Below are 14174 nucleotides of genomic sequence, written 5' to 3' on the forward strand. Positions count from 1 at the left end.
GCCAAAAAAACATCGCAGCGTATTTTGAAGTTCAGCATGCTGTAGCATATTTATATATCTTCGTTTTGTTCGTTTTTCTGCAAAATCGTACGATATTTTTTCATCTTTTTTATCTCTGCTGTTTCGCTTGTTTCTCATGCTTTGTGACATTCTCTTCACATTTTGTTATGTGCTCACCCGAGTTTCGATACAATTGCCGAAATAAATATTCAAGAGTTTCTGTTTCTTTTCTGTTCTGTTCTTTCTTTCACGCCAAATTGTTTTTTTTCTTTCTTTTGTTTCGCTCTCTTGTGTTAAATATTTTCTCATCAAGCTCTTAAGTTTTTTGGGTTCAAAACTCCAAAACTGACGCCATCTTAAGTTCAAGCACTTTGTGTTTTTACGAGTGAAGTAGCGAATATAAATGTATAAAAAGTGGCTCGAATATATATTGTGATCTAGCTTCGGTCACAGGGCATCTCGCTGGCGAGCACTCTCTTCGTTTATATTTGTTGGTTGCCGCTAAAACAGCTGACACAGTCTTTGACATCGCTGCCCGGGGCAGACATCATGCTATTATTTAATATTGAATAATATGAAAAATACTATATTGTACATTTTTGTGCGTGTGAAAAATGAAGAAAAAAGTGTTTTGAAAAACGTGAAAATTAAAGTGAAAATTTTTATTTCTTGCAGTTTTTAAAAGCAAAATCCATAACCAAAATCCATACAAATTGATAAATTACACAACATAGTCGTAAAATGGATGCGTCGCTCGTAGTATTAGCTACAAACACAACAGCAGCAGCAACAACATCGGAAGCAGCCAACAGCAACAGCAGCAGCAGCAACAGCAGCAGCAACAACTCCAGCAGCAGCAGCAGCAACAACAGCAGCAACAACTCCAGCAGCAGCAACAGTGTCATCCATCAAGAGGAACCACACAAAATTAGCGCCTTCTTCAGCAGCAGCTGCAACTATCAGAGTCGGATCCAGCAGCTGATCAGCTTCAGCTTCACCTCGTCGTTTCACCTCATCTTCATAACATGCATATTGAGCATCAGTAAATTCTGCAATGCTGCCGCCGTGAATGCAGCACAGGTTACAGCCTCGGCTCCCAGTGCCAGCCTAATAATCTCAAATCTGAGCGGATCAGCATTGCTAGAAAAGATTCGAATGACAACGCTGGGTCCGCAGATAGATAAACTGAAGAGTTTCACACCTGCCGTGGCCAATAGTTTAAGCACGGGCAACAGCATAGGCAACTCAATTGGTGCATCGCTCTTCAACAGTAAACCGATCAACTTTAACATGGAATTCGAATTTCTAAATGTGTCCGGCAAGGTTGGCACAGCGCTGGATATATGTAAGTACCACCCGCAGTTTATGAATTTCATACTTTTGTTATCAAATAATATACAATGCATGCAATTTCTATTGAAACTCAGCATTCGCTGACTTAGCAACCAAAGGCAAACGTATGCGTGTCAAATTTCTCATTGCTGTGTTGATCATGCCACCTAGCTCGAGACGCGAAGCATCGACTCGTATTTTATTTATGCCAGTTTTTAGTTTTAGTTTTCGAAGTAACTGGCAATGCGGCTTGGCAACCCAATGCATTGGGCAAACGCATTCCACACTCCACACAACATCACATTTCTTTGCCTTTTACTTTCCTCAGCCGCAGTCGCAGCCGCAGTCCAATGCTCTCCATCTCTTGCCTGTTCTGTTTCCATTGTGTGCTTCCTCTTCTACCGGCCGGCATCTGCTCTCAAAGAGCGAAAAACTCCACTTCGGAGAGCAACAGCAACAAGTGTTTCGGTTTCTTTTTGTGCTGAAGTTCCCGTTTTTTTCTGGTTTTCTTTTTTTTTTTTGAAGTTTCAGTTGAGTTGTTGCTCTTTGCACGTTTTCAAGTCAGCACAGTGGTTTGAGTATGCAGTAAAATGCAATGAAACATAGTTTATGAGAATAAGCTAAATGTTCAACTAGATTCTGCGTTGATCGACACTTACAGTAACTGTGTGTAACGAGTTGCAGCTTCCTCAGTTATTTAATACAATACAATAATAGTATACTATGCGATTGTTATGAAATTGTCAAGGTAGCAATATGATATGGCAAACGCCTACAATGCTAACAAGTGCATTTGATATTCTGTAAACTATTTTCAGTGATTCACTTGCTACCCAAATTTGGATTAAATTAGTCATTTATTGACAGACATAATATATTATTTATTGGGCTAACAGGAAAAACAGTTTCAACTATGTCATTTGGCTAACCGTTTAAGTTAATTAATAACTTGGCCTTAATACATACTTTTTATAGCTTTTCACTTTGGTATTCATATTCGCTAAACTGAAAACAAAACCTTCAGCATGTCGAAACAGAAAAAGGGTTAAAGCAAAACACATCAAAATGTTGAAATTTTTGGGCCAAAGGTTAAGGTAAAAGTTTATTAGTTATTTAAAGCTTATGTTCATAATAATCTCGAGCATAAGCTCAATAATTCCCTGAATGAAATGTGTAAAGAGAATGCATTTGCCATGTAACTGTGACAAGTGGCTAATGAATGGAGCTTAAAAATAGACGAGTTCAAGACAATCAAGGCAATGGCAATTGTCAGTTCATTCGACAGCATTAAAAATAGTTCACTGATAAGTCCAAATATTGCTGTTAATTGTATCAACTACATTTTGACTGACAATGGAAAAATTATTTGCAATTTCTTCAATTTTCCCACTAAGAGGGAGCAACATTTGAAGGTTTGCCGTAATGAGAAGAAGCAACTGGAAACGAACGAACAGCAGCTTTTGGCCCACTAATTGCCAAATGAAAATTGTCAACTGCTATTTTTGGGTAGCTCTCACGAATTTGGACCGCAGTCGCAATCGAAGTTCTCGGCACGTTCATGACAGCCTAATGAATGTCAGATTCAGATTCAAAAACAAAAATGAAGCTGCAACCAGGCAATGTTGCCAGTAAAATCAGAAGAAGGACAAGAAGCTGGAGCTGAAGCTTGAAGCTCGAGGCAACGATGATTTATTTTAAAATCGAAATTAAACAAGTTTTGGCCGGAGCTGAGCGCCATAAAAACTGTCATGCGAGAGCATGAGAGGCAAAAGCAGGGCCCGCAACAACTCATCGCTCGTCCAGACTTTTGTAATTAACTTGGCTAATTATGCTAGAAATTTGCACGTGCGTCGGATTCTGATTGGAAACTTGTCCTGCGCCAGACTGTACTCTCGTAATTGGCCGCATGTCATCGGCGGTTGCATTGTTTCCGTTTTGCGCCTTAATTACAAAGGCATTTTACCTTTTGTATAATTATGAGCACATAAACTGGTTACAACCTGAAACAACTTTCAGTGATGAAGCCGAAAAAGTGTAACAACAACAACAATAACAACAACAACAGCAGTAGCAGCAACATGCAATTGTTTGAGCATTTTGTTTACGAGTTTCAGCCACAAGCATTCAGACGAACTCAAATTCAACCTCTTAGCATGTCTGTGACATATTTGGCAATTTTGTAACTAGCCGCAAAACAATCATTTGTATTTATGCTTTAAAAGATTTCAATGTTGAAGCACATACATACATTGTATCAGTAACCAAAATATTTAAATTTCATTCAAGTTAGTCACATCTTTATTACACAATTCTATCACAACAGAACTAATACTTATCTCCAAAAAAAAAAAAAAAACAACAAGAAAGCTACAGTCGAGTGTGCTCGACTGTGAGATACCCGATAACCATTTTAAATAAAAGCAGAACAGTGAGGTAATCGTTTTAAAATATACCACAAAAATACTGAAAATATACCAAGTGATATTCTTTATAGCGTTATAGGATTCTGCCTGTTACAATGTTATAACACCCTTCTACCCTGTGGGTAGCGGGTATGTAAACGAATTATCTTATCTAATAGGAAAAACACCTGATAACACGCGTGTGACGAAACAAATTACTTGAATATGAAATCACGAAAATTCTAATTAAATTCAAATGAGAATGTTACGACACAATAAATCGAACGCTTAAAAGAAGACAGTCTAGCATACCCAATTTATTTAAACAATATGTTGAGAAGATTTTCAAATGAGCATTTGTTACAAATTGGCACTTTCTCTTAATTAGGCGCCAATTTTTGTTGTGTGCTCATTTGCTACAAGCAGATGTCCGTAAATACATTTGTACTCACATCAATATTACGCATACGCCATGTTTTCGCGGCGATGGCCGCATTTCGCCAAAATGGGGGTAAAAAGGTGGCGTGATTTTGTTTTTTTGGCAAGCAGTTTAAGCATGCGCATGACTTAGCAACATTAGCTACTATATAGAAAGCAACAACGCATATTTCCCACACATGCAAATTGTATTTTTAAAAACACAGACTAATTGTATGCAAAGAGCGTGTCAGCGTTTAATTAGAATTCATTCAAATTGTTTCTAGTGACGTGGTGCAGCAACTTTTGACGATTGAATTGAATTCATGAATTACTCGCACATTATTTGATCATTCAAAAATGGGATAACTGATGAATACGCTTAATACTGTAGTAATGATTCATTCATTTCGTTCAGCCAAATCGGGCAAAAACATGTGAGCAACTGTTTATTTTTGTGTTTGTTATTACTGTGTTTATTGTTGGTTTGTATGACGACACCGATCATGCCACTTTTTCATACCCTATACCGGGGGTCTTTAAATACTTGGAAATCGGGTATAATGACTCTCTATTCATCTATTCACATGCTTGACACACTTAAAGCCAAACAACCGCAAAGTGTTTAGAGGCAAGATAAATTACAACGTATCTGCGAGTCGAGCACTCTCTCACGCTCTTTCATAACGCTTTTTCAAACAAGCGCCAGCGGTAATTAAACATTTGCTTCACTCTCGCGAGAGACCGGACTTAAGAGCGGCTCAAATACTCACGCCTTCTCTTAAATTTATCTTTGACGTAATTACCCGCAAATTGTGAATAATTATAGAGACGCCAGTTTTCAATCTACGAATGCATTCAAAAACGTCTAACAACACCATTATTCTCTATATACATTTCAGGTTTTTTTTTATCATAATTGCAGAAAAAAGTTTTATCAGTTGCTGGAATTATCGCAAAAGTCACACACACAAAATTAACGTAATTAACTGATAAATGATAAAACGCGGAAAATCATTTGAAGAGTCTAGCGAAAAAAACGAAATGTATCCAACTAAAATGGGTTTGTGCAACTAATAAACATTGCCATTAGTCAAATGTTTTCATACATTAAATTGTCATTTCGCCATTATCTAAACAAATAACATTAATTTATAATGACTCTATGAAAGTTTAAAAACAAAAGGGAATCATATGAATCATTAATAAAAGAATATAAATTACCAGGAAATAACTGTAATTTGTGCTAAGTTTAGAATAATTGCTAAATCACTATTGATAATGCAAAAATAACGTACTAAAGTGAAGCACCCTATTCCTGAAATCATAACAGATTATATAGAAGTGTGTTTACAACAGATAAACAGAGCTTCTGGTTATACTTTCTGCTGATTCAACAAAACTAGTCGCAACTAAAATCGATAACAACTATCAAGTTTAACCTTGGTCGTAGTAATTATTAGACTCCATCGACCAACATGTAGTACTGATAATTACAGCTATCTCTTAAAGTTGGCTTAACGAGCTATCAGTAATGTTTCCATAAAAATATAAAATATATATGTATGTATATAAAAATAAATTTATGATAAAGTCCTGTCCACACGCAAAATTATTGAATAATGCTCATAATAATCTAAGCTTATCAATTTTTGTGTTTTGAACTGGTGATTGGAGCAAAGTTCGCATAATTGTTTTTATCAAATTTCATGACTAATTCTATCAGGTAATTCTCGAAGTTCCTAAGGAAATGCTGAGCAATGTTGCACCAAAGAAATATGGGATAAAATCAAAAATGTAAAAGGAGCTCAGAGCTGTGTGAGCTGCCAACGACATCTATTAATAAAGCATTTATATTGATTTGACCATTGATTGACTTTTGCGCTGATTTCTGTTTATTATTTCGCCCTTTTTGCGTTAACCATTCCATGTTATTGCCCCCTGACCTGGACACCCTCGCTCTCCCTGTCTCTCTCTCTCTCTCTGTCGGTGCCATCACAATGCTGTCATTGAATTAATGGTGCGAATTTTCATGAGAGAATCATTGGAGCAACTCAGATCCGCCCTGAGGGGTCCGTCCAGTGATTGATTTCTGAGCTTTACGAGCCGGCAAAACTGTTCAATGAACCTAGCAACACGCATTTAATTGGCCAATACCGACACAACGCCTCTGATGCTGTTGCTATTGCTGTTGCTGTTGCTGCTGCTGATCAGATATTCTGTCAATCAAATTGTCAGTTCTTGCTGCCATTTGCTGTGGTCTCGTCCTCCTGCTCGTCTCTGATTTTATCTATTTCTTTGCATTGTGGTTTGTGTTAAGTTAAGTTAAATTATTGGTCCAGTAATTTAATTTATTCAACTGACACAAGTCGATAAGGGCGACATTGGCATGTTATCCAATGAATCGATAAATGAAAGTTTGAGTGATTTCAAGGCCATGAAACCTTGAATTCAATTCACAGACTTTTACTTACATATCTGCATATCAATCTTAATTTAAATCATTTCAATTGCCATCAAAATGTCATAAATCTTTCAGAGCATTACGAACAACATTTTTAAAAAAGGGCGTAACTACTTTTATATTATTTATTTCTTTTTTGTATACAATGTTCACTCAGAATTTTCTATCAAAAGTATTTGTAATGCTTAATTTTTAATACGAGTACAATTAGCAACATTTTTAATATTCACAAAAATAGCATTTAATTTTCTAATTGAATTGAATACACTTAAATATCTCGTTTTAATTCAACTAAATTAAATATGTATGACATTCAGCATAAACCGAAAGAATGGCAAACGTGTTAATAATTTGATTTCACATTCTTTGCCTTTAAAAGGCATAATTCAATTCTTGAGTAAGTAAAATTTCCCATTGGAGTTTTACTGCAAATATTTGTGGAATTGATTGTAGTTGAAAATTGAGAAATATTTTTTGTTTTAAATCAAAATTTTCTCTTTTCATTCACGTAGAAATGCAATGACCACAATATAATATTTTGCATAGAAATTAATTTGAATTTCAGCTTTAAACTGCAAATTGAACTTTAAATGTGTGCCTTTCAATTGTATAACAACAATACACAACATTTACATAAGATAGGCAACGCCGGAATTAGTTTCAAGTATCTCGATTAACCCAATTTGGGATACTTTATTATAAATCTAATATCTTTCACACTACGTGACACACAATTTGTGTGTCTCTCTAAATATGCATCTCGATATTGTATAGGTCTTTCAATTAAGCGTTTAAACGACTCACTTAAAATGCAAATTGCGTAGCACTCACATCCAGATTCATGCATTGACAACAGTAAATGAAATATATTTGTATCGCACACAAACATTTTCACATAAATTGCAATATATACAAAACTCTTTTCATATCATATTAAAACTGAGATTTTTTCTCACAAAGAAATCAAGACAAAATAAATGGAAAATTTTATTGCAATTTTAGATACTCTGTAAATCACATAACAAATATTTTGCTGACAAAAAAGCTACCTTTTGTTGACAATTAAAGGGTATATAACAAATTTTCCATTTTCCAACATTCGCCCGCTTCTTTTAAATAATTGAAAAGCTCACGGTGGAGTTTTGTTCGTGAATATAGAATATACATATAAATATTTCAAACTAACAATTGCAAAATTCAAGGCTTTATAACTGACACAAGCTCTTAAAGTCAATACTTTGGCAAAAACTAATATTTAACACCTGTAAGAATCAGCGAACATTATTAAATTATTAAAACTTAACGAAATTAATTAGTTTACTGCAATTCCTTTGCAAAATAAATTCGCATTCGTATATAAATATTTCTGTTTAAATTTCAAAAGCAGTAATAATTATAAATCAAAATGAAAAGTTAAGCAAAGTTAATTTTGTAGCTGCATGCCAAGAATTTCCCACGATAATGAAGTGCTTACTTCTTCTCTCTGTGTGTGTGTGTGCAAGTACGAACATAGTAATGCTAGTCATGTCTGCGAATTGTAATTAAATGTTTATGTGTGCGTGTGCCCTATGACTGTCTGTCTGTCTGTCTGACTGTGTGATGAACTCGTGCGTATGTCTGCCATGCTGTCTAAGCAATTGTCAATTTGTGTTAAATGCGCACAATTAAACGACAAATGGGACACGGATTGACTCGATTCTCGGAACTCTCAGCCTAATCGTAGCATATTAGCAAAACTTTGAACTTCAAGAAGCATACGCTCACACACAGTCTGATACAGATGTTAATGCTAATTGAGAAGTCATATTATACACACACACACACACACTCACGGAGACACCTCTTAAACCTTTGCCAGATCCGCTGGAATCGTAAGCCATTTTATAGCTAAGCGGAAATGCGGCTGATGCCATTTTGTTTACAAGTGAGTTTGTCAGTAAGCCCTTAGCAAATGCCATAAACGATTGATGAGTCCCTTTTGCAAAACTTGACGGCCCCTCCCTCCCCCTCTCCCTCTGTCCATCCCCTTCCATTCATCCTGAGCACAAACACAGTGAGCGCACACACACAGAAATACGCTAACAATTTTGCTTATTAATTTCAAAAATTTCACCCTTTTGTTTATAGCGCCGACCTTGTCGCATATTTCGTTTGCGGTTTACCCTTTCAAATACACACACACCGACACACACACACACACACACAAGCATTAAGAGACGCATACACCCTTCCACTTTATTATTTACAACTTTTTGTTTATTGTCAGTTTTGCCATGGCCTTAAAAAGGGCTTAAAGCTTGTCAACGCTGCCGCTGTCGCAGTTGCTTTCCCAAGAAGGAATCCCAACCTCAGACATTCCCCCTTTCCACATCCCTCCGCCCACGAATTTAATGCAGCATTGTGTGGCTCACTTTGTTAACGACCCAAAGTTTTCAACTTAAATGTTAGTTATGAATTTTATTAGGCCTGTTTGTTGTTTAATTACAGTCTTGGGGTACAAAATAACCGCAGAATTTCAACATAATTAATTAATATGTATTTGATTTTTGTATTCTCTTCTCTCTTGCAGCCAACTCAATGCCCAACTACTGTGAGGAGAAGCAATTTCGTTGCAACAGCGGCGAATGCATATCAGTGAGATTTGTCTGTGATGGCGCCGCTGATTGCAAGGATCAGAGTGATGAACAGCGGGAGCAATGCAAGTTTCCAGGTGAGTCAAAGCAACTCGAACAATGGTTTATCAAACTCTTAACTTACAATATGAGACTCTTCTTCTTTATTTGGGTGAGTTCTCGCCTCATTGTGGCACACAGCTCAAGGCTCAGCTCGAGTCGATTCGACTGGGCTTGACTGTTTGAGGTTTTTATGCCAGCTGCCACTTCAACTGTTGCCTCTTTTTACACAAATGAGTTTTGTTCAAATCCCCAACTTCAAACACTTGAAGCAAAGGTTTTTTTTTTGGCCATTTCACAAAAAGAAATGTTGATTCTCTAGCATCGGCTCTTGAATGAAACTTTTGTTGATGTGCCTGTGTATAGTATCTCTCTCTTTTCGCTTTTCGTGTCTCTGGCATGCCGATGCCGATGCCTGGCCAAAGTCAAGGAGTACTGGATTTGGAGTATTGGTCTCGGGATTCGGGTTGAATGAATGGACACAGCTGTGTGTGTGCTACGTGCGCTCACTCACTCACTCTAATCTGTTGTCATTCATTTGTAGTTTTTCAATTTAGAAAATGTCACAGAACTAACCATTTACTTAGTTGCTTCATGTATTTCTCTCTTTCGCTCTGGATCTCTCTCTCTGTGTCGGTGTGTTAATGTGCCTGGGTGTGTGTGAGTGTGCGAGTGTGTTTGCTTTTGTATTGGTTTTGGTGTTTGGCTATTTGTTTGGCCACGTTGTTGGGTAAGTAACAACTGGCTGTTTATTTAGTGTCATGTTAGGGCCTCTGCAAAATGCCAACTGCCCTGTCGAATTTATTTTCATTTAATTTTTAGTCTGTGTAGGTGCGCGCGTTTATGTGTGTGTGTGAGTGTGTGAGTATGTGTTGGTGTCTGTGAGTATATTTTATTAGCCCATGCATTTAATTTAAGTTTGTTGGTTCACACTGAATGAACGGACTGAGCCGCCATTTGACAACAGTTTGAAAATTTTGTTGCCTACTTTTAGGGTGGCCACTTAAACACTGCTATGCTACAGTGTGACTCGCAAATATTGAGCACACCTCAAATAAGCATTTTATTTTGCATTTTTCTGTGTATTCTGTTTTACAATTCGGTACGTTTGCTGGAGTTGAGATAAACTAAGCGACTAATTTGTAATTACAAGTGTTGGGCATAAACAACATTGAGCCGCAGCCGGAGCGGAGTTGTCAGAAAAAACATGTGGCCAAGAGCACTTGCTGGAGCTAAGCACAAGCTGAGTCTTATTTAGCGAGTGTTTAAGGCAAGTCAAGCGCAATCTAACTAAGCCATTGCATCACGCTCAAAGCGCGCACTGCAAAAGAGCTTAACAACAAAAACTACGTAGATTAAGAAAGCAAGGGAAAGCTCAACTTGTTTGATTGTCGTTTAAGTACAGACTGACTGTTTGTTCTGCGAGCGCTTATGAAGTTGGGTTCAGTGAGGTTACAGACCATCCAAAAAGAGATTGAATTATGGAGAAATGAAATGGATTAGCGGAGAAATTTGTGAGTCATATATCACGCGAATATTAAATAATGATAATGAACCAAAGAAGAATTTATTATTGTTATTTTAAAACTCAGTCCAGATTAAGATTGTAACATTCATTTCATTAAAACAAATAACAACACACAAAGACATTAAACTATTCCGCGGATTCCGGTCACAACAAATAAACATTTAGTGCGTAGTAAATCTGATAACAATTTGCTGACAAATTATTGTCTATAGCAAACTAATTGAAGGGAAGTCGCGAGGTCAACTATTGTTTTGCTGATAAAACACTTTAGCCAGCCAGTTATTCTATATGTTTTACAACTTATCTCTTACTGCGACTTAAGGGGTTTTATTAAATTTTAGGAACTACACTGCGACGTAAAATAAAGCGGTTCAAACTTGACATAAATACTCTTCTTAGAGTGCATATAATCTAATAGTCTATATACTAATTGCCATGGATTTCCTAGTACTGTGCGACTTATCAACAACAAGCACTATCTACTGGGGAATTCTTTTTAATGCGACTTACGCTAATAATACAGTGAAAAAAGTCAACAATTAACATTTTTTTATTGTGCTTGTTATGAAGTGTTCGAGATCACAAAGCTCAAATATATAATACATATTCTAGATGTTTGTTGTTGACTTAGTGATGACTAGACTGCGGCTGATAAGGCACACTAAATAATAAATACCTCTTCCTACACAACGTTACGTATGAGCAATTTCGCCTATACAAACTAAACTCACTCAAAAACGTATAATACACTCACCAAATTGAGCAGTGAGTGTAACCCAAACGAAGCGAGAGTATGAGTGAGAGTGTAGCATTCGTGAGTAGAAACTCTTATCAGTTTGAGTGCAAGCTGTTTGCGAATGCTTTCGGATGCTGGCTGCGTTTTGTATTTTTAAGATTCGCAGCGTCGCACTCAAAACTCAGTTAGCATCGAACTTTTAATTTAAACGGACGTGTGTGTGCAACAGGACGATTATCAAATAAACATTCAAACAGGAGCATAGCCCGAGGCGGCAAAAAACAGTCGAGTGTAAAATATCAAATTTGAAAAATAAACGCATTTCAAAGTAAGAGGAAAAGTAAATAATAAAAAATTAAAGGATTCTTATTTTGTGTCGTGTAAATAATAAAATTTCAAATATTAAAATAATAATAATAAATTCAAAAATATATAAATCGAAGGTGTAAAGTGACTGTGTGTGTTTTCTGTGTTGCTCTGTGTGTTCTCGTTGTCGCATTGGCGCCAACTTCATCCAAAATCAGCAGCAAACTCACAAACGGAAGCTTTTACAGCGTCTGTTTTTCCTTTTTCCTTTGGCTTTTCCGATTGCCTTTCACGCTTCTGCGCGTCGCCTGGCGCGTTTTTGTGACTTTTGCCTCTCTTATGAGCTGCTCTTACGTTTCGTCGTCGCTCGTCGCTTTGGCTACAGTAAAAACCAAAAACCAAAAACGAAAACACAACGCATCAATTTTTCATTTGATTTGATTTTGCCTTGCAGCTGCATTTGACTTTGTGTTTTGGTATTTGGTGTTGGATTACATGAACTTGACACAATACTCGCCCCTCGCATGTGTCCACGTCAATTGTCAGTGACATTTACGGCTTCTGAGATTTCAGTCGAAGCTCTTAATCTTTGCGCATCCTGCAAATTGCGATAAGGCGTATTAACTTCTCATAATTAACAATTAAATTTCATAATCCACAACAAACAGTTCAACTATTTAAATGAGTGTGTGCGAGTGCGCGTGCAAAAGTTGAATATCTTTTATTTGACTTAAAATAATTGAAATGAAATGCAAACAAACACAGAATTTTCATATGCTGATTAAAACCAAAGCGTATAAATGATAAATAATAATTATAAATAAGGCGCTTAATTAAAACGTTTAATATATGCGAAACAAACAAAAGAGTAAAAACAATTAAATTTACGGTGCCATTGAAAAAGTGCTATTAATAAAAAGTATTTCAATAAAAACAATGGCAAAATGTACTTTAATCAACAACAAGAATGCAGCAATTTATTTGCTTAAATTAACTTCAACGCAAACACAAAATCCCGAAATATTATTTATAATATTAGCCATCCTATTATGCGATATTAATAAAAATAAAAACACGTGCTATATTTTGCCTGAAATTAATAACAATAAAAAATAATTTTACACATCTGCCGTATAAATAAAATAAATAATAATACTTGTATTTACGAAAGTAAATAGCCTACAAAATAATGAACAAAAAGTGTTGCCTACTTTTCAGCAGCAATTTGCAGTAATTTTACAAGTTGAAAAAGAAACGCCATTTAAAATAATTACAAAAATATATTATAACAACGACAGCAACAAACAACAACGACAGTGACAATATAATTGAATAATTCAAACACGCACTTAGGCCACATTATAATATAATATAATTTAACGTTGTGCCCTGTGTAAATTCACAGGCAAGTTACCAACATGGGATTAATACGCAGCTTCCTGGTTTGCCAGCTGCTGCTCATCAGCGGATTATTACAGCACGTCCAACGACACCAGGCCTTAAAGACATATGCGACGTCCATTGATACGGGTATGAGAATATATAGTATAATACTGTCCCATTAGCCAAACCATAATCGTGTATGCTAAACACCTTCAAACTCAGGGGAACACTTGCCAAATTAAAGCAGGGGAATAGAGAAGAGGGCGGAGAGCGGATGGTGTCAAAAAGCTTTGTCGTGTTTTCAACCGAAAGTTTAATGTTAGTTTTAAGTTTTGTTGAATATTAAAATAACATGCGTTGCTTAATGCTAGTTTGAAGAGAACTTCGGGGTAATTAAGTCAATGATCATCAGGTTGTTTACTTGCCTTCTGCAGATGTTTACATTCTTGGCAAAGTTTAGCTTACATCAATACGGACTTGGCTCCATTTTCGATTCATCCCATCTTGAAGTCCATTTGAGGCTATTAAGATTAGAGACACGAGAATGACAAAGCCATTTGAAGTCATATTGGTAACGAGAGACATCGCATGAACTGCTTTAAGTGTAGTTCAATTTACTGTTATTGACTGCTCAATGCCGTTTGTTGTGCCTTTTATCTTTTATGCTTGGGCGTGGAACGACAGCAACAACAGCAACAACAACAAAACAAAAAAGAAGAAGACGCAAAATAAAAATAAAGTAGAAATAATGTCAACTGCCAAAGCAAGAAGAGTCTGTGGGTATAGGAATAAATAACTTATAGACAACTAAACGGGGGCGACCATTAAGAGCAGCAGAAGCAGCAGCAGTAAGTTTCAAGCTGCGTTAAGTGGCTGCCGCGTTGCGCATACGCCGCGTAAATAGCCAAATACAACGACAACCACAGCGACAGCA

General features: G+C 36.4%; 1 protein-coding gene across 7 annotated transcripts in view; it reads left to right on the plus strand.

Moving 5' to 3' along the window:
• Positions 1-14174, plus strand: part of LOC117574242 (low-density lipoprotein receptor-like) — a 48374-nt gene that overhangs the window by 834 nt on the left and 33366 nt on the right. For 6 of the 7 annotated variants that reach the window (XM_034257963.2, XM_034257957.2, XM_034257956.2 and 3 more), the window contains exons 2-3: positions 676-1345; positions 9185-9325. In XM_034257963.2, the coding sequence (XP_034113854.1) occupies positions 742-1345; positions 9185-9325 (745 nt within the window). In that variant the 5' untranslated portion in view covers positions 676-741. Of the gene's footprint in view, positions 1-675; positions 1346-9184; positions 9326-11740; positions 11880-13262; positions 13388-14174 lie in introns of those variants that run through there. The other variant, XM_034257961.2, reaches the window with a different exon arrangement.

This window comes from Drosophila albomicans, chromosome 2R, assembly GCF_009650485.2.
Source record: "Drosophila albomicans strain 15112-1751.03 chromosome 2R, ASM965048v2, whole genome shotgun sequence".
Lineage (NCBI taxonomy): Eukaryota > Metazoa > Arthropoda > Insecta > Diptera > Drosophilidae > Drosophila > Drosophila albomicans.